This window comes from Pezoporus wallicus, unplaced genomic scaffold (genome assembly GCF_028554395.1).
Source record: "Pezoporus wallicus isolate ANWC-B61680 ecotype Strahan unplaced genomic scaffold, APGP_CSIRO_Pwel_v1 contig_14689, whole genome shotgun sequence".
Classification (NCBI taxonomy): domain Eukaryota; kingdom Metazoa; phylum Chordata; class Aves; order Psittaciformes; family Psittacidae; genus Pezoporus; species Pezoporus wallicus.
The window spans coordinates 321211-342277 of NW_026637698.1; the positions used below are offsets into that span (position 1 = coordinate 321211).

The window sequence follows — 21067 nt, forward strand, 5'->3', positions numbered from 1 at the left end:
TGAAGTTCTACAAACCTCAGTTTTTAGAGGCCTTTACATTCATGTAACAAAGCAGAATAGGATAGGTAGAAGAGGGAGAAGTGATGAATGCCCCTTCCTCATCCCATGCAAAGGAAAACCTCTGTTGTTCTTTGAATTACATGCTCAGCACTGGAGATTCAAACAGAAAAGGGTGGAGAAATAGCATCCAAAGTGCATTTAAAAAGGGAAACAGGGCAAATACACAGTTGAGTCTTCTCTGGTAATTCCCTATGGAATATCTCATTTCACTGTACGCAAAGCAACACATACGGGCATTTTGAGTGAAGGAAACTCCTCTCTTAGCCCTATACCTGTCAACCTCTCCCCTTCTCCAACAATTAGGCAATATTTCCTAGAGGGTGTAACGTTTGCTGAAGGTATTTGCAGTCGCAGGTTGCAACACTGCCATCCTCCCACTCCGAGCTGCTCTCTATATGACCAGAGAGATTAAGGTTGGGAGGGTTGGCTGTGAGAGGTAATCCAGGAAGGCTGAAGGTAAGGCAAGGTCAGGATCCCGACTGGCTCCGTGCGAGCACTGGAGCTAATCAGAGGCATTGTGTATGAACAGGAAAATAGAATGTTCCTGAAGGTCACCGTGACCGGCAGGGAGGAGTGCCAGGGCATTCACACCGGCTTGGCACGGCCACGCTGGAGGATGCAGGGCCAACAGAGAGGCTGAATGGAAGCCAAATTCCACCTCCCATCAATGTTTCTCATCCCTTTTAGTCCGGGGGTGATAGGGGAGTTACCACATAAGAAAACACAGGCCCAGCTCTCTCAGCCTGTTTCCAGAGCAGAGCTGCTCCAGCCTTCAGAGCATCTCCATGGCCTCACTCCAGCAGCTCCACATCCCTCTTGTGCTGGGGCCACAAAGCTGAACACAATACTCCAGGAAAACTGGAGTGCATTTCCAGCACCAGAACCCCTTGCGTGAACAGCACCAGTCTCCAGGCAGCTGTTGCCAGGGGATCAGACTGTGTTTAAAGCACTGAAGGTTTTCTGACCCTCCCAGACAGGCACGGCAGACTCGGAACAAAGCAGAAGCAATCTGAGTTGCTGAGCCTCTGCTTGCTGCTGTGGATGCACTGTGCTTCTATCCATGAAGTAAGGCAGGCTGTACTGTCCACAGGATGTTTTGCTTCTTTAGAAGCAATTTGTGGCCTGACTAGAAGTCAAGTGCAAGTTCTCTGAAGGCAGACGAGGTACAGTTAGAGCTCTGCTAAAGTGTTTAGGAACTGCCAAGCAAAGGTTAGAATTTTCACACCTTCTTGTTGGCTTAAGATGTAGTTTTAGCCCCTGAAAGAGGGGGCTAAAAGGCATGAAGTTGTGATTGTACAGAATACCTCTAATCTCCATGAAGATACGGGGCAGAGGGGTTTATCAGTAAGATGCTGAAGCTATTTTGTGTCATCTCATGACAGCAGTGCTGGCTTACACACTGAACAGCTATTTGCATCTCCAGTATGATACTTGGATTGAAGGTTCCAGGCCCTTACTCCAAACATGATTCGGCAAATCCTCAAAGCCTCAGTTCTCATCAGACCACCAAAACTGGGATCACCAACCTGCTGTCATCAGATATCCTTTGGTAAAAACACTGAGCTGCTTTGAGGTGTTGCAGAACTACCCCTCCAGACAAGGAAGATGATGCCTAAAATGTTCTTCTCTGATATCAAAGGCTTTACATAAATTCTGGATGCAGAAGCACCATCACTTTATTATCACCAGCAATCACTGTTTGTATTAGTGCCTGTTACTGAGAAAGTGCTACAGAGACATCATTAAACAGAAAGACATAAGGATGATGATCCTTTTGCAGGCCAGGCTGAGATGGCCTTTGTGCAAGATGCAAGGAAGCTACCAACAGGCTGGATCCTTATCAGCTATCAGAGGTGAATATTGTATCATGGTTTAGCTATTGATTGTACTAAGTCTTATGACCAGGTTCTCATCTGATGCCAGAGTTACCTCTTCTTATACCACCCATAGAGCATGAATTCCCCACGTACTGCACATAATTTACACCATTTTCATTTAAACCCTGAGAAAATATAAGCCCATCTCTTTGCTTCTAAAATAGTTCAAGACCAAAATTACTGATATTGGCTGACAAATACCTAATGAAATTAAATTATTTCATACCAACATTTTGACTGTTTCATTGAAAACATGAACAGAAACACAAGCCATCCATTAGCAAGCAGCTCCTTTGAAAAGCAACCATTGCTTTGGAGGGAGAATTTGGCTGAAATGCCCCAAATCTTTCAATGCCCAAACCAAGAGCATTATTTCTGTGACACGTTTGTTGTTGAGCTCAGCTCTGTGCTTTGGCAATAAGAAATAGATGTATTTGTTTCAAATGAAAACCTTTTTAGTACAGAAGTAATCTCTAGGTCTTGTCTTTAGGAAGATGTTTAGCTCATTTGGTGTTCTTAAATGCAAATTGCAGCTACATTCTGGGGAAATCAGTCAGCTTCTACACTGTTAAACCTTCCTTTACGTGGAAAAAGGAAGGTCTGTCTTCTAAACTCTGCTTTGTTCCCTTTGGTACCAAATGACACAAAGCAGCCTGCATCTCCCTGCCCATGTTCATCCCCATGGGCACTGAAAGCAGAGCTGAGATAGGAGCTGCTGGTACACATGCTGCCAACATGCAATTCCCAAAGAAATTAATGAGCCAGATTCAGGATTGTCTCAAGCAATGCAATTCACTGGTGACGCCCGCTGTGAAGATAACATCTGTGGGGGCTCTCTGGAAGGGAATCGTGCTGTTTCATTCCATGCTGCTAGTCACTGTGACAAGTAAAAGACTGTTTCCCCAATGGGTCTTCCCCCTCTCCACCACAAACACCTTCTGGAAAGAGAAACAGCCCAGAGCCGAGTTCAGATGCACAAACTCAGCCTCTGGAATACCCACTCCCCTCTGGTGATGAAGTGTGCAAGCCAAGCCACTCTGTTCTTTCCTAAGAGCTCAGGTCCCAGGAAGCATCTAATCCCATCTCTGATAAACAAGGGAAGAGGCCCTTGCCTCAAATTTATGCAATCAAGCAACAGGAATACGCCCTGCATCCCCGTTTCTCCTTACCCTGATGCAAAACACACAAGCAAATGAAGACTTAAGAGGGCTCTTGCTTAAATAATACGTGTCAAAAGATTCAGTGAAACGAAGATTCATCTTGAATACTGGGAGATTCTATAATTAGACAGAAGAGATGATAAAAGGCTCCCACCCCATGGGTCTCTGTATAAAGATTAGAGAGGGAGAGACAAGTACGTGTTCAGACTAATGGAAGAATACCTTACCAGCACTTCAATCACTGCAGGATATTTCACGTGTCCATGTCTCGGGATAAATGGGACTGTTTAAAATTGGTTAATCTCTTAGCAATCCAGGCAAGGAGGGAAGTGGTAAAAGAGCCCAAAGCTCTGGCAGGATCTAGGAACAAGCAATTAAACGTTAAAAATAGAGAAATCAATATTTACATTCCCATATCAAAGAATAACAAGAGCAGCACTTTAACATCCCGTGTTAAGGCAGAGGAGAGAGACCAACCCCACTGGTGGAAGATACCAGTAGCTGGAGGGGTGGGACTGCTTCATGGTACAACCTTTGTATAACAAGCTCTGGGTTTAGGAAGCAGCTGAGCTGCACTGCTTTCCTGCATGGCTTTTTATTTCCCTGATGCTTATGCATAATGCATTAACCTGCCTTCAAACAGCCTGTCCAAAAATTGGCTGAGTCGCCAATAACAGCCTCTTCTAGAGGAGGACAGAGCGTGTTTTTGTTTGGTCTGGTGCTCTGATGGCAAAAGGAGAGCGACACAAGAGCCAGGCACTGCTCCCTGCTGGAGATCCTCTTCAATGCAACTGTCCCACCATCCTGCAGGGAGCAACTGAAGTCTGCAGCTGGATGTTGACTGTGGAAAAAGCTCGTTCCAGTTGGTTACAAGACATTGCGGAGGCAGGGTTCTCCATCGTGGACGCTGTGCCCTGGCTTGTCTGAACTGGTTGTTTAGTGTGCTCTTTTGGTTTGTTTTGGTTTGAATTTAAGGAGGAACTTTAAGGCAGGAGTCCAGGGATTAGCACTGATAATGCTGCAGTGTGTAACAACACTGAGGCTTTTAGTGGTAGAACCTTTTGGTGCCAAGGATTACGTGAAGCAGGAATTTACAGCAAGTCTTGCCTCAAAGAATTTGCAATCTACTTCCTTTATTCCAAAGCAAAGTGAACCAGGTGTGGGAGCCTGCTGGGAAATCCAATAATTGGGCACAGAGTTCACTATGCACTGCACCTGTGCTCATAGGTGGAGTGCAGCAAAGACATAAAACAACTGCTTGTAAAATAAGAGAGATAACAGCATCCAATACCTTTGCTCCACTTATGGCAAAGGAGTTTTGTCATTGAGATAGAAGTTTTTACTCATGTAGCCACAGGATGTACTACAATAACAATAAAAGAACAGTCTGAGGAGGAGGTGACTCCAGTTTCCTGCTCCTCCTTCCCACCTAATTCCATGGGAACAGAACTAGGACAGGGGGGACTTTTTCTTCTATTCACGTGTTGTTCCAAAAAGTTTGGGGCATGGCCAAGTTGAAGAGACAACAGAGGCATAGCTTCTGGAAGTATTAAACCTTTGTATGTTTTCCATAAGTCTGGAGAAGAGGGTATTGATATCCCAAATATACATTATAAAGCACAGGGTTAGACCTCTGGGCCTGTATCTCTGTACGGGTGAGATGGTACTTGAGTTGTTTCAGCTACTTTAGAACCCGATTGCAGACTGCAGCAGAGAATTGTCTGTGCTGTATGAAGAACATCAGAGACCTGAAATACAGACAAAGCATGAAGGAAAAGTGATGAAGTCTCATTTTGCCTTGTGAAAGAAAAGCTTTTGCTATGTATTATAGAGAAAAAACACTTGACAGGAAGGATTTGGAAGTGATGCTTTTGGTTTAGTTTATCCTTCCTAGAAAGCCAAGAAGTTGGAAGATCTTCACAACTGCTAAAGCTAGATACAAGCTCTGACATTCTCCACCCAACAGCACTTGTTAGGCAGATCCATTCACTTTATACTTAGAAAGTATTATTATCCTCTACAAATCCACCAGCTTTTGAGCCCTGGGGCTTTAGAATAAGCACCAGAACCCCTGCAAGACTGAACTGATTAGCTACCAGTTTGAAGTTTCCCATTCCCACCCCTCCAGTCATTGTCACACCAGTTCACATGTGCCACCCCACTTTGTGCTGCCTGTCAGGGGACCTCAGAGCTGTCACATCATGGGCTTGTCAAAATTCCTATAGGCTTTACAGTTGAAAGAGAATCTGTTTCAATGCATAGTGTATGGCTAATGCCTTTTAGGAGGCTCTTCTTGGTCTTCTCCCTTTGTACCTCCACACCTCTCTAGACCTTGCAGTCTGTCAGACTCTGTCATAGCCACCCCCAGCTTTCCATCTGGAATAACTTGTACTCAGCTCATGCAATGGCTATAAACCCAACTGAAGCAGTTACCTTACAGTGTCTTCTACCAGCTGTCTCCCTAGAGATGGATTTTATGGAGAAGATCCCAGCTCATCTGAAGTTTCTCCATTTCCAATTTTGCAGCTACTTTTCAAGTGCAGCTCAAGAAAGCCAAGAACGACAAGATCAGAACACGGGTAAGGCAAACCCTCAAGAAAAACAGCCAAAAGAAGAGATCCTGAAAGCACCAGGACCGTATTTTTATATCAGTGGATCTAATGGAGCTAGGCTGTAAGTAGGTCCTCCCAGCAGATTCTTATGAACAGCAGTATGACCAGATATGAAGTGATGCAGTATTATCCATTAAATAACTTTCCTTTGATTTCCTATCTTTTTGGAGGGTTAAACCTGGGGAACCATTTAAAGATAAATCAGATAGAAAGTACCCATAGGAAGGCCACTAGTGGTGAAGCAGCTAACTGCATCTTTGCAAGGGAATGAAGTACTTCTATTTGTTTAATGAGAGCTCCTCTGTTTGAGCTGTGCAAAAATCACTTTGCTACACCATGTAGGAAAGCTGCTAGCATCACCACTAGAGCTAGCAACCCCTGTTGTTGATCAACATTCTGTTGTGCTAAATGCAGAGCAAGCAAAAAAGAAGAAGAGATTCCTGCCCAAGAAAAACTGTCACATCAGAAGTTCCATGCCTTCCTTTCTGAGCTCTTTCCAGCATGTTGGCATTCTTCTCTGGATGTTGTCACCACCAAGCACCACAGAATCTCTGCTGCAAGCAGCACTTCTTTGCTATGTTTCCATAGGCTACAAACAGCTTTTTCTATTGCTGTTTGTCATCTCTCCCTACACTCCTCAGCAGAGAAGCTCCTTATTAAGACTGGACTCTGAACATTTCTATTCCATGGGTACCAGCTCCATCCTAATTGGAAAAACCCTGCTGAAATGGTACAAGGTCTCATTAGAGCTGCTGAATCATAATGTTCTTTAGCATCCTCAGCTACTCCCCCGGCCCCTCTCAAGTTCAGACCAACAGGTCCACTAGCAGCAGTTCTAATGAATGCTTTCCACCTTATCCCCCACCCAGGGCCTCCTGGGTATATTAGGTCAGACTGCCATGGAAAATTATTAGGAGTTCAAGGGATATGAGCTAAGTAAGTATTTGTTATTAGAAGGGAGGATCCTCTTCTATTTTGTTTTCCTTATGTAGTGTGAGCATCTATTGCCAGCTAAGAGGCTGGCAGCGTATCTATGACACACAAGAGAGGATTATGCACTGAAATGGTGTGAAATCAAGTGCCAGGAGACCTATTACCATTTCAAAGAAGGTAAAGGTGCCTGTGGGCCCTGAGCAGGAGAGGGTGGTGGGAAAAACTTGGGAATGCTGGAGTTGTGATTCCCAGGGCAAAGGAGGTCACCTGAGGGTAGGAGAAACAGGAAACCTCGACTTCCTGACAGAGTTTGGAGGGGACATCAGAGATTGCAATGGTGATTAAAGGGTTATTCAAGGAAACAGCCTTGGGAGAAAGGATACCACTGAAATGGACTAAGGAGAGTAAAATGAGCAGTAGAGATTTAAACACAAACCGTAAGTCATGTTAGAAACAGTCCTCCCTCCTCCTCAGGCTTGTTGAATTGCTCTTTACCTTTGGTCTGATAGGACCATCCCGACTCCCCAGCTTTCCCACCATTAAAGCATAAACCCAAGGTCTCCCAAAGCAACACCTCTGCCTGGCACCCTCAGAGCAGTACTTTGCACAACAAACACAAACTCCCTAAGCACAGCCCCTGGGGCAATTCTTTTACTCCTAGGGAGCTGGTCAGGACCTGTGCCCTGGCAAGCCTGAGCACCACAGCACATTGCTGCAGGCTTCTCTGTGGTAGAAAGAGTGGTACCACTGCCCTTCCAGTCCATGTACAGCAGCCACCTTTCCCTTTTCCATCCTACCAGCTCTCCTGGCAGCTGTTTGTCAGGCTGCCCCACGACAGCAGTTGGCAGTGCAGAAGGGGTATGTTTCAGTGCAATTCTGCAGCTCGAATGCTGTGACAGCAGTGGCACCGTTGAGTGAGCAAGGGACGTGCTTACCTTTGTCTGGAAGCTTAAGAATGGTTTCAAAAGGCCAGATGCTATGGGTCTGTACAGGAGGTCTATATATAAAGCCTTGTGGAAAGCAATTTAAATGAGATATAATCCCAGCTTCTTATACAAAGCTGGCATTTTACAAGCGATACAGATGCAGTATCTGTTCCCTGCAGTATAATAAAGCCTCCCAAATACCTTCTTAACTCTGCTTCAATGCTGCAAAAGTCTAGACCTCAATCAACAGGCAGGGGCTACCAGTCACTAACATTTTGGGTTGGGGTGGGTTTACATTTCATTCTTTGCATGAATTAACTATGCAGGTTCTTCTTTGTGTACTATATACACTAAAAGCCACTATTAGAATGTTTGTAGAAAGCAGCAGCAGGAAAAGGAAGGGAAAAATAAGGCAGCAGAAGTCACGAGAAGAGTTTCAGCAACTCAACACTACTTGTGTTCTATTAACTCCACTTCCCTGTGCCTCCCTTAGCTGAGGAATGCATTATAATTAAATCACTTCAGTGCTTTGAGATGAGTGAATAAACCTTTCAAAGAGGAATGCAAGAGAGATCAATTATCCCAGGAGCTGCACTTCCCAGCTGCCTTTGGTGTGCACAGCTAGGCATGCAGGGCTCTCTAAACTTCATGGTGCCCGGCCAGGCATGGCATTGTCATGACAGTGTGATACAGTCGTGATAACACTGTAGTACTGGCATGGCAAAAGCACATTTTGCCATGGAGTGATCACTGCATGTCCTGGCAAAGTGGTGATACCAGTTCCTCACACTGACCCCGTGTCATATCCCTGACATTCTGCTCTCCTGGCTTGGCATCTTTATCTTGCAAAAGAACACAGCACACACAGCAACCTTTCCAAGGGCTTCCCTGCCCAAAGCAAGCAATGTTCTCCGTTTCCATTCATCCACACATGTCTTCTTGTTACAAAGGAAGGGTTGGCTTCATTGCAAAGGGTAAGAGAGACTTGCAAGATGATGATCTTACAGGTTAGACTGTGTTTATGCAGCAACCATCGCATGGAGCAAAACAACATCTGCCTAAGAAAACCAGACCAAGGGCCTCAGTTAGACCAAAATGTGGTCTCTGACATGGACAAGTGCTAGGGGAGAAAGTGGTTGGACCCTATCTTAGATCCCATCTTGGTTTCTAGCAGTGAGAAATGGCTTTTGCTCTAAGGGGCTCCATTCACCTTTGAAAACTATTAGCATTGTTTTAAGAGCATATCCTTGTTATTTCTGTGGCCATCCAGCAACCTTTGATGATAAAAGGAAACAATTCCCAGATTACATCACTCTGGCAATAAAAGCAATGGTGCTGCATGAAGGGCTCTTTGTGTCCAAACATAAACTTTGTGTATTCTCCAGTAAATATTAGTAAATCTTTAATTACCTCCTGCTCCTGTCCTCGGAGCAGCTTCTATTCCTCTTACACGGAGCTGCTCTTGGCGTCTTTATCCTCTCCTACAAGCGCCCTCTGCTGCCACTCACCTTAAAACCTGAGAGAAAGGGACAAAGAGATGAATTCTATGGGGTGCCTGAACTGGCTGTGGGTTTGTGTGAGCTCTGAGTGGTCATGGATTACAGCTGCCTGCTGTGACACGTGTTGAAATACTGCTCTCATAGGTACACTCAGCACCCCTGGAAGGGAAGAAGTCTGATGTCTGCTCTTACCTCCTCATTGCCTGCACAGCACCATACCTGTTATTCTTTGCCCAGGGTTATGTCAGGCTGACCTGTGTCAACTATGATGCTGCTTCTGATGATCTGACTGCTCATCTGACCAACCAGGTAAGCTGAGGTCACCCAGCGCAGCAGAAGGGGAGGGTGAGATTGACAGATGGGAAGCAAAAAAGGACTTTTGGAAGGCTAAAAATAAGGGTTTCATGCATGCAAAATCTCTGCAGCCAGGAAATGCACTTGGGCTTGTGGTCAGGCACGGCAATGGAGCAGCACAGAAGCCTTACCAAAGCAGGCTCTGTTCTCTGCCATGGACCAGCTCCCTGCTTACCTGACACTTTCTCTCCCTAGCCCTCTTTTTCCTGCCATTCTTCTCTCTTGTATCTGCAGACCGTAAGCTTCTTAGGGCAAGAAGCCTTTGACTGCAGCTACCTAGCTCAAAGGAGCCTTAATCTTGGCTAAGGATTTTGCTGATCCCATTGTGCTGAAATACAATAATCATAATGATGCAAGACGCAGATGTGTTCTCTGAGAGCCATCATTCTTAAATCGTCATCTTTGCTCGTCCTCCTTCTCAACTGTGAGCTGCCACAGAACAAAACTGTTGTGGCATTTAACCCCCTACAAAACTGAAGCCTTCCTTGCTCCAGTTTTTACTTCAAATGAAGCCTGTAAGCTGTTAGAAGTGGCCCTGATAAAAGAGAATTAAAAGAAGGAAGAAAACAGTTTGCTTTTAAAGCCCTTCTGTGCTCCCCCAAGTATGCTGGGTTCTGAGAACTAGCAAAATACACATTAGGGAGGCATCAGACAAGCCCACTTTGGTTGGAGTTTTACTGTTCCTATAGAAGTGCAGTTCAGGACAGCAGATTATAGCTGCTTCCTGCAATATATGCTACTATCAGTGTGCCACTTGTTTTCCTGGAATAGTTTGTTTGCTCAGCTACAGAGCTATCCCCATGGGAATTCAGGTGCTGGGGTAGGATCCCAGGGCACAGGTGATAATAAACAGAGGACAGGTGCTTATTAGCAGAACACAAATTAACTGGGATCCTGCTGGGAAGAGGGAAAGGAAAGTTGCAGGAGCAGCTGGTAATAGGCCAGACTTCTTCAAATGACAGCTGATTCTGCTCTCCTTCCCTTCCTGCCCTGGCATCCCACCTGGAATCAGCCATTTTCCTAGTGTCTTTCCAAAAGACAAGCTTCAGGAGGCACATCACTAACCAGCAGCTTTGCAACCTCATAGTAAAGGTCCCACAGTTGAGTTGGGAAGCAAAAAAAAAGACTTCTGGAAGACTTAACTCCATCTGACAAAGGGATTAATGAGCAGAAGAGAGAAGCCCTCACCTTGGTTCCCTCTGGTGATCCATCCATCCATCTCTCCCAGATGTAGGAGACTTCCAGGCACTGGAACTGGATTTAGTCCAAAGAACATCATGTCTGTGACTTGAAAGCACCTCTTCCTGTCACACAACACTGCTTTGACCTTGGGTAATTGTCACTACAGCATCCACGTGGGTCAGGCACATTATTCTGCTTGTGGTAGTGTTGTACAACGGGAGTCAAGACATTGGCTCAGCTTTAGCTCTGCTAGTGAGGAGCTCTATTCCCTCCACCTCTATTTTGTGATCCTGGGGCTCATCCCAACTCCAGATGCCTGGAACAACTCAGGGCAGCTGGATGCCTGCCGTGCAAGGCCATTACTCTTCAGTGCCAGAAATCTAATCCTCCCTTTGCTGTGTTTCCCCACCTCTCAGTACATGCAGAACTCCCTGTACAGCCAGCTGAAAGATGAGACCATTTGGCGGATGGAGCATTTCAACAGCTACATTAATGAGAAGTTCAGAAAGTCCAAAGGGCTCCCCAAAGACTGGGGTTTCACTGTGTTTACTGTAAGTGGATGGTGTGCTCATCTGCCTCATTAGGGTGACAGGAATAGCAGGAAGACACATCACTTCCCCCAAGGAAACACATACACTGAGCGAGAAGGTATTGACGGTCCCATAGTACCCATTTATCTGCAGATGCTAAACACAGAAGTGAAGACACAGAGTTTAGTTTTAATAACAAGCAGCTGAGAAAAAGAGTGCAATTGTAAATGTTAGCTCTAAAAATGCTATTATGGCCTTCATGTTCCTGGGCAATGCTGTGGTCCTGCATCAAGTACACATCATAGAGCTCTCCAGCCTGTCAGCCTGGAAAGAGACTACACTTTTAGTGGTCTCTTTCCTGTTTAACTTGGTCTCACCATTCACTCTGTCTGATTTTGCCCCATGAAAATCATGTCAGGGCCTTAAATCTTCTCTAGCATGGAGGAGAGAGAGGAAGATTCAGATTCTGACCACCTTCTTATCTCACTGAAGAAATTATCTGAGTCCCTGAGACTTCATCAGCCTGAGTCTAATGATGCATCAGTTCCCTACATGACTTGCTAGGTGAAAAGGGCACAGGACAGAGCTTTCTCAGGTCAACTTTGGAAATGGGGTAGTTTAAAGCCAAACACAAAGAAAATTAATTGTTAAAATACATCGTTCAGAAAAAAGGCTCAGAAGAAAACGTAGTTGAATTTGCCAAATTTCTCAGGGGATCAGAAACTTTTCAGCCAATTTTAGGGTATCTCTCTCCACTCAGCAATTCCCCACAGTGCATTTCAGCTCCAAACTGACTGAAGCTTAGCATCCCCTACTAGAAGTTGCTGTCACTCACCAGGCTTCTTTAAAACACCATGTCCAGCACAGCTGTGAGGGGCTTCTGAAGCATCACTGTCAGAAATGGCTGTGTTCAGCTCACATCCAGGTGCCCCCAAGGAGTAAATGAATTAACACTGCTAAACATTGTCCAGACAGCTCATTCAGATTAAGGCACAAGGGCTGAGATTCCTCCATGCATCACTGCAGTAGTCTGGAGAACCAAGTTCAAGACAGGGTTTCATTCCACTCAGTCTAGAGAGAAGCTCTGCAGGAAGCAGGGGAAGGACGAGTGTCCCTAAACCTAGAGGACACCTCTGACTTCTGCTGGCTCCTTCCCAATGATCAGTTTCCACCTTTCCCTGTCTTCCATTCCAGAAAAGGATGAAGCAGATCATTTTGCAGTGCTTCCTGGCAGCCAAGCACAAACTGGATTGCAAACTGGGCTCAAAACTTCAATCTCATCAGTTGCGACTTTCTAATTGATGAGAACTTTAAAGGTATGAACACAATACTGTGAAATACTAAGTATAATATTGGCCAGATACCTAACATAGCACAGTTGACACAGGCTCAGGTGCCAGGAACTAAATAGAGCGTTAAATCAGTCAGGATCAAGGGCAGGATTCATTTTTCCCCTCCAGTTTCATTGTCCAGCATCAAAGACATGGCACTTGCATGCTCACGGCACAGAGAAACCCTGCCATTAACAGCTCAGGATGGGAAGAGCAGTGCTCATTGCAGGCAAAGCTGTTGTGTGCAGAATTCCCACAGCAAAGTGCAGTTCATAATGAAAAGTACTGAAATCTTAATGCCCACCCAGTTTCTTCTTTATCCAGAACATGCCAGGTGATCAGCCAGCATAAACCAGTGTGTAATACCTCTACCATCACGTCAAGTACAGTGATCTATACTTGCTGAGTATCCATCAAAGGCAATGAAGAACTCGGCCTCCCCATGCCGAAGAATCAATCATTATTGATTCTGATGTCAGCATCAGCTTCTCAATGTCCACCTTCAGCTATAGGTCAGGACACTGAGTCCACAAAATATGTTAGAATTACAACTCAAGCTTGTAAGGAGTGAGTAAAACACAGACAAGAAGAGCCAGAAGAAAGGGAAAAGGAAATGTTAAATAAAGCAACTGAGGTGCTTTCAATGCAGCACAGTACTTTAAAACCACCTGGCCTAAACATAACAGAAAGCCATCTGGCAGATTCTGCTGTTGCTAAAGCAGAAAGGAACTCAAACATATTCCAGCAAAGGGCAGTGGGAACAGCAAACCCTATGAAAGAATAGAATTAATGTATGCAGCAGTGGGTAAGGCACCTGAACAATAGACTCCTTTGTACAGGAAGTCAATGGCAAAGGAGGGTAAATGGCAAAGACACAGAAACTGGTGCTTCTCAGATTTCAGGGGGAATTGTCTTTTGCAAGGTTGGCATGCAAAGCCCTAGCTGTGTAAACTTTAAGTAGAATAGAAGATCCAGTATCACTCTATTGTGGTAATTCCTACTTGGCTCCTTAAAAGCTTCAGTGTTTAAAGACCATTACATCCCCGTGTATTTTACATATGGGGAGATAAACAGAATCTATTTCTCTACAAGCATTACCTACAAGAAGGATGAGGATTTCTGGACACTGAGTGGAGACAGAGTCAGCTGGAACATGGAACTTCCCTCTGAGAGAGAATAATGTAGAAATAGCCTTATTCTCCCTGACATCCTATTTCATGACGTGTAGAATCTGCTTTACGCTGATTTAACAGTCTTATACATCCAGTCCCGCAGCTCATCCTGCCTTTCCCTCTTCCTTATTTGGCTGAGATATAAATGCCCCCAGCATCATCCCTAATAATTCTTGAATGCCCTGCAGCATAGACTCATAGAATAGTTAGGGTTGGAAAGGATCTTAAGATCATCCAGTTGCAACCCCCTGCCATGGGCAGGGACACCTCACACTAAACCATGGCACCCAAAACAGCATCCTGATTCTGGAAGGTTTTTCCTCCCTCCGTGTTCTCAGAAGCATAGACTATGTATGACAGCAGGCCCTGATGAGAAACCACAGCTTTCTGTAGAGCTTTGCATATTCATATGTAAGCTGAGAAGAAAAAGAAGTGCCTTAAGAGGACAGCGAGCTGAAGTGAGGGATGTGGCATTGCTGTTGGCTTTTTTACCTACTGTTTTCTGAAGTCTCCTTGTGCTGCCTTACAAATGCTTAAGTCACTGCACAGCTTAGGACAGTGTCATTGAAATGCTCAAGGAACCTGCTTTCAGAGAGCATTGCACCAGCCATGCAGAAGGGCTTCTCTCCAGAGGTATGCTGGGAAAACAGATGTGTAAGTTTTTTATCAGCCATAAAGGGATTCAGCTCTTTATCAGCAGAGAACAGAGTGAACATAGATAAGCTATTTGCCAATTTGTCAGAGGTGTACCTAAATGAAGATAACACTCAAATCCCTAGTTAAAGCAGGGACGGTTCCTTTGATTTGAATGACAGAGCTTTTCATTCACCCCCAGAGCATGAGGTACCATATGGATACTGTAGACTTGGCTGTGTCCACCCCAGGTCATGATGATAAAAAAAGCTCATAGGAGCTTTTAAGATTGTGGAAAACAGACCCCACTGCCTCAGCCTCTGGTCTCCACTATCACTAAGCAGGTCCCTTTCTGGGTCAGCAACATCTGAGTAGCCTTTCCAGAGCTTGGTCTGTGACTGTGCTTGTGGCTTCAGCTATTTCCACACAGGATACAGAACAAGTTATTTCATTCCTATTTCTGGCTCTGATATTTCAGTGCTGCTTAAAGCTCCAGTCAGAGGTCAGGCTCCCTGCACACAAGGGCAACAGGGAAGGACCCTTGACAGGTCTTTTGCATGAACCTAGTCTCATCATCCAGTGCTTCTTTGAAAGACTGAACTGCTGCAATAAGGATGATTCTACAGCAATGAGACTACAATAGTAAGCAAACTGGATGGAAACAAAACCACTGCATTCAGTGCTATGCAAAGCACAAGAAACAAACCCTCAGATCCTGGTGTAGTGCAGGACCTGGCTGCAGTGAGCCTGTTGTTCAAGAGCCTTTGGACAATTCCTGTTTAAAGTTTTTAAGCCTACCTGTGATGTCTTGACAGAGCAAGTCTGATGTGACAGAACACGTTGTACTGACAGGCTGCAGGGAGCAGTAACCTCTTCATCCCTTAGAAACATCCCGAGCAGCACTTCTGACCAGAGCCACAGGGCATTCATTATTGTCCTCATCACTTGAAAAGCCTAAAGGAAAAGATCCAGGTTAGAAAGTCAAAGACAGATAATTCTGGGTTTTGGTTTCCTTTTCTTTATCACATGTTTGATAGGAAATTCTGAGCAAGATACCTGCATGGCAGATGCAGAGAAAAGCACAGGAATTTCATTTAACTTGAAATACCCATGGAAGTTATGGATGTTCAAATAGACATGGTGAATCTTGGCCTTATTCTCTCTGCTTTTCCTGGAATAGAACAAAGGGCATTTATTAACCTGCCCTCGTTGTGGAGAGGTTAAGTGCATTTCCAAACTGTGAGACATTCAGACAACACAATAATAGGGAACGTAGAAGATGAGCAGCGTGACAGATAGAGAGCTTTCCTCCTCCTGTCAGCTGTATTTGTTTTAAAGGAGAAGAAACCAAAACCTAATCAAGACAATTATGAAGGTTCATTGAGTCTGTTAGCACAAAATCTTCGGAGCTTTTAAGAGGAAAAAAGAACACTTACTGAGAATGGGTTTGCCAAGAAAAACGGATGTCACTTCGGTGCCCTCTGTTGGCATCTGTAAAGCAGGTTTATCAGCAGCAGCTCCACTTCTCCTCTGGAAAACCAAACACCAACAAAGCTGTGTCACTGCCTTCCCTTGCCAGCCTCTTAATAAAGTATTTCAAAGAAGTGAAAATTGTTGTTGTATTTTCTTCTTGGCAAAATAAAGCGCCAAAGTGAAGGCCATCCCGTTGCCAAAGCAAACTCACTGCTGCTGCAGGAAAAACACAAACCTTTCCAATTATACTCCTAAATCAATCAAAAGAGAGTAAAATCCTCCTGGGGCTGTTACACAATTAAATATCCCCCCTTACAAACTGCTGATAGTTCCTACATGTGCTATATGCAGGATGCAGCACCATATGGTGGAGGCAGGAAGTGAACAGTTTCTCTTGCTATAAGGGAAAGGAATAGTAAATGGAATTACAGGCAAGTCAATTGTTTGGTTTCACACAGGCTTATAACTGGACACCATATTCTGTGGCTTGTACCTTCAGCCCTTGGCATTTCAAAGGGAAATGGAGATGAAACGAGTACAGATATGTCAAATTAGTGCCTGAAGTGGCTTCTACTGGAAACTAAACCAGGAAATCAAGGCTAAGGGTTCACTGAAAACTCATGTTTGCACAGTTTTGATCCCATGTCCACTTCAGATCGAGTCCTACATTTCTTATAACAGTACTTCACGGTATCCAAAAAACTCAACTACAAATTGTTATGGAAACTGGTATGTTAAGAAACACAAGTGCCTTTACATACCTATAGAGAAGAGTTAACCTAAAGAGCACCAGCTGAAGACATAAAACAATGTGTGGTGCTGTTCTCACATAACTAAATGAATGCAAAAATGGGATTTTGTTTAACTCATCCACTCTGTCCTGCCTGCATTCTGTACTGGGGATTTTGTTGGGATTTATTAGTGCTCCTACCTCTCAAAGTGGTCACTAAGTCATCCAGAGGGCATTCCTCTGACACCAGCTTCCTGACTGGCATTCATCTTTCCTAGGTCTGGCTTCTGGAGATGAATACAAGCCCAGCACTGCACACCAACTGTCTTGAAAGACATCATCCCAGCTATAGTCTATGAGAGCCTTGGTAAGTGAACAAGTCACAGTCTTAATAGTAATAAGCCACAGATCACAGGCTGGAAACATCTTCCCCTCCGCACCCCTCATCCTTTCCCCAAGCACAGCTGCTCTATGCATACGCACGATGGCTTGGGTGTATTCTAGCACCAGTGTTCAGACCATCCCATAACTGCATCTTCCTTTCCAGATCTGGTTCTTGAGTTTTTCAACAAGTGCCTCAAAGGCCACAGGATTTTGCCTTTAGAAACACTGTCATTTTGTGCTTCACTGCATCACGAGGATGATGCAGACCTGGGCCAGAAACAACCCTTAAAGCTTCAAAGTGGCCTGTATAAAGGCCAATACATGCTGCCAAACAGACAGTGCCAGCCTGGAGAAAGTGCTGGAGAACTCTCCACAGAAGCCTGGTTGAACAAGAGAGGTTGCCTTGTTGGCCAGAAAGAAACACAACACTGTCCTGACTACACTACATGTGTGGCTCTTTGACTGGCATAGAACACCCCCCCCAAACCATTGCAGAGCAAAAGGGTTTTCACAAGGTCAGAAGATAGAAAACTAAAATAAAAGCTAAATTTGAATGTGTTGTGCATGTCCAGCTCCTTTCCACCTTACATAGACAAACAGGTATCAACCTCAGCTGGAAAACCAGGAACTTAAACTTCCTCTTTAAACCAGGAACTTAAATTTCCTCTTAGTTACAGTAATAAAGACTCTCTCGCACAAGCTACACACTGCAACATCCACAAGGGTCACAAGATGGCAGGATTACACTGCCATTGAAAACACGCATACAATGAAACGGTCATTGAATTCCCTGTGCCTTGGGGAATTCACAGGCAGCACCACAATGAATCTCCCAAAACCTTTGCCTATGTCCTGGTATTGCCAGGTTCCTGAAGGGTAAGTCAACTGGAAAGCCACATTGTCTTCTCCCCCCTCCCCAGCATTATTTACTGCTAAGGTTTCCCCTTTTTTACTCATCCATTCCTTGATGTCTAGCATGGCACAGACTCTTGGGCAGCACTGTACCTTAGTTGTGCCCAACAGCATGCTTGTCTTCAGTTTGGGGGGAGAAAGCACAACAGAGCACCTACTCTCAAAAGCTGCTGATTTCTGACATTCCCTATACTTCACATCATTGTCTGTAGTTAGCAGGTACAAGCTAATTTTACAGTACTTAGCCCAGGTGGTTCTGCTCTAAGGATTCCATATAGATTGCAGAAATCCATTCAGGGCTCAGCACAGCCATGCATTCCAGAAGCCCACACTGAACCTCACTACATACGTGTAGCACTGAAGAGGAATCATAGAATCACAGAGTGGTTTGGGTTGGAAGGGACCCAACCCCCCTGCCATGGGCAGGGACACCTTCCACTACATCAGGCTGCTCCAAGCCCCATCCAATCCGACCTTAAACACACAAGCTTCAGAGGTGGGTCATTGGAAGATCCCAGAACGATCAGAGGCTTCCCTCCTGAAGGCCAGTTTCCATTCCCACCGTGCTGAACACTTCCCCTTCTTCTGGGAAGTGACTCTCAGCACAGCTGAGTGATGTCAGCTTTGAGGAAACCACAAAACCTGTTACATTAACAGCTACTTCAGTTGTCAGTGGTGGTCCCTTTTAAAGAGCATTGAAGTACACGTGCTAAAAGAGCTGGCTCTGGAGACAGTGAAGGATGTCATAGGATCCCAGACTGGTTTGGGTTGGAAAGGACCTTGAAGCTCACCCAGTTCCAACCCCCTGCCACAGGCAGGGCCACCTTCCACTCCCACAAAATGGTAACAAACCTTTCATCACCCCTGGTAGCTCAAGAACTTCTTTTACATTTTGATTCCTCATTGGACAACTCAAAGACAAGCTTAAGGTAAGTGCTGGACAACTCCTAATAAAACAAGGACTAAGTGCCACCAACTGTCCCACACACAATTACATGGAAAAATACCTTTAAAAACACAAAATACACTTTTTAAACTTCACCTACATATAGGTGAACATCAGATATCTAACTTTGCTTGATCACTTAATCTCTAGGAACTTTGGGATGTTTTCCAGGGATATTTTGTTTTCTCTTTTGAAGACTGAAGGAAAAGAATACTGTTAGCCACATTTCATTGAGAGAGAAGCTTCTTTTAACCTACAGTCCATGTACGAAGATGAAGTTTAAATCAGAACCTGAAAAAAAACCATAAACTCTGGGATTTGAGCTGAAAATTCAGCCATGATCTGGTTCAAACACTGTAGTAACTGCACACTGATAAAATAAAGCCATCTTCCCTCCTGAATGGAAACTTCAGTACAGTGTTTTACAAGCTCACTGTTCTGAGCCAACAGCTTTCATTTCCTTTGATGTAAAGAAGAGCTCTTTCTCTGAAATTCTCCAGGGCTTCAATGATTCACACTTTGGGTTTTTCCCTCTGAATTGGCCTTTAAGAAGTCAGGAAATTGGTTGCTTTTCCCATCAAAAAGCAGCCCCAAAGTCAGGTAGTTGAGGTAAGCAGGAAGTGGAATCATTCTGCAAGGTAGGCACACAGAAACCCTAAAGGCCCCTGTGCAAGTTTCCAATGAATAATATGGCTCTGATCATCTTGTTTCAGTATTGAGTGTCAGCAGTGTCAGATATTCAACACCCACAGCCCAGGAAGCCTTGTACACCTCACCAAGACTTGCTGCTTGCTGCCAGAAGCACAGACAGACACTCAAATCTTTCATTCCTCAAATAGTTTGGGTGGGTGTTTTTGCCCCCATGTTGCTGCTTCTCTGCCATTGTCAGGAACCGAATTGGGAAAGTAAAATTAAGTGTGCTCCAGAACACTGGGACAAGCTAACGAATAAACTCCTGCCTTTCCTAGCTGTTTCGTTACATCACAGAGGCACTTCATTCCATTTTCCAAGTTTATTTTACCTTTACAAAAGGTCACAATCAGAAATCTTGCTGAAAACATCAGAAAAACCCCAGGAAGAGTCAATACACAGCCAAGAATAAATATGGCCAACATAGGAGCAGTAAGAAGTGTCTTTCCTAGCCAGGGTTTAGACTTCAGAGTATATTAAATCCCACAGCGAACTGCAAGGCAGAGACAGTCTCACACTTTAAAGAAGTTATCCTATTAATCCAATCCAATGCTTTCACCTTTCCTTGGCTGAATCTCCAGTTCATCTCAACTAAGAAAACGCACATTTCCTGATGCAACAGAGGAAACCTCTCTTCTTTTAAGCGAATTTCACAGAGATACCTATGGGAAAAATTATCAGTAACACCAGAAAGAACATGAAGAGGATCAAAGAAAACAAAATACATTGAAAGGACTAATTATGTCTCACACTATCTCTGCTCTCGTTCTACATGAAGGCAAAGTGAAGGTATAGAGATGCCAGATGCAGAAAACGCAATCACAGAGAAGCTGGAAGAGTCAAACTAGAACTACAGAGGAATACATTCTAGTGAACAAGGATAACCCTTTGCGCTGCCTTTTCCCTTACACTTATTTCAGCCAGTTGCAAGACTCTGATGCACAGAAGAGAAAAAGCAAAGACAGGATAACTCCTCTTGACATAATCACTGAAGAAATGCTCAGCGATAAAACCATGCCCATGAATCATACAATTAATCCTCCAGCTCTATTCAAGCTTGCCAAGACTTCCTCTAGAGAAGGCTTCAAGACAGACCAAGTGGAAAGAGTTCCGAGAGAGACTAAGAGGTCTAGAAACCACAAGTAGGTGGTTTCCTTCGTAAAGTAGGATGAAAGCCTAGAGAAGCCGAGAAGAGATGATTATAAATGCTTGAAAAGATGCTGAAGAGTCAATTCTTCTTCATAATGGCTAATATATACTTTAACTAACAGAACTTCTCTCCTTCTCTGACTTGAAATCAGTTACTGCCTGGATTGCATAGAGAGGTCATGAAGTCACCGGGTAGATCATTATCCAGTCTTCACTAAGCATGCCTTGAAGCACAGAAGCTAGTGATTAGCTTACCAAGGTAATAACCTGTCCCACTTCTTAGAATTCTCTCAAGTGCTTTTGCATCACACAGCTATGGAGCCAATAGCTCCTGCTCCACAGCTGCTGTAATTTCATAGAGCCCTACTGAAACCAGCACGTCATTCAGACTTGGAATAATCCCCTTGGAGTAGTTAGTAAGGTGATTAACAGAAATGTCACTATTCTGTTAGGATTTCATTTCCAAGCCCTGTACTATTTCTGTTATCTGTAAGGCAATGTGAAGAAGCTGATG

The 21067-nt window shown here is 44.4% G+C and overlaps 1 protein-coding gene and 1 long non-coding RNA gene across 2 annotated transcripts; one reads left to right on the forward strand and one right to left on the reverse strand.

Annotated features, from left to right (window-relative positions):
• Positions 1-2013: 2013 nt before the first annotated feature.
• LOC130598115 (uncharacterized) lies at positions 2014-3721 on the reverse strand. The gene is made up of 3 exons (XR_008971945.1): positions 3593-3721; positions 3325-3457; positions 2014-3214 (listed from the first exon to the last, which is right to left on the reverse strand). It is a non-coding gene; the product is annotated as an uncharacterized LOC130598115 (long non-coding RNA).
• A 1843-nt stretch (positions 3722-5564) lies between these two features.
• Positions 5565-17318, forward strand: TTLL10 (tubulin tyrosine ligase like 10). Its single transcript, XM_057407312.1, is given in 11 exon segments — positions 5565-5770; positions 6702-6748; positions 6751-6819; positions 8839-8900; positions 9212-9376; positions 11020-11154; positions 12328-12396; positions 12398-12446; positions 16749-16797; positions 16799-16839; positions 17020-17318. Coding segments are annotated over 11 exon segments (1191 nt in total).
• The last annotated feature ends 3749 nt before the right edge of the window (positions 17319-21067 follow it).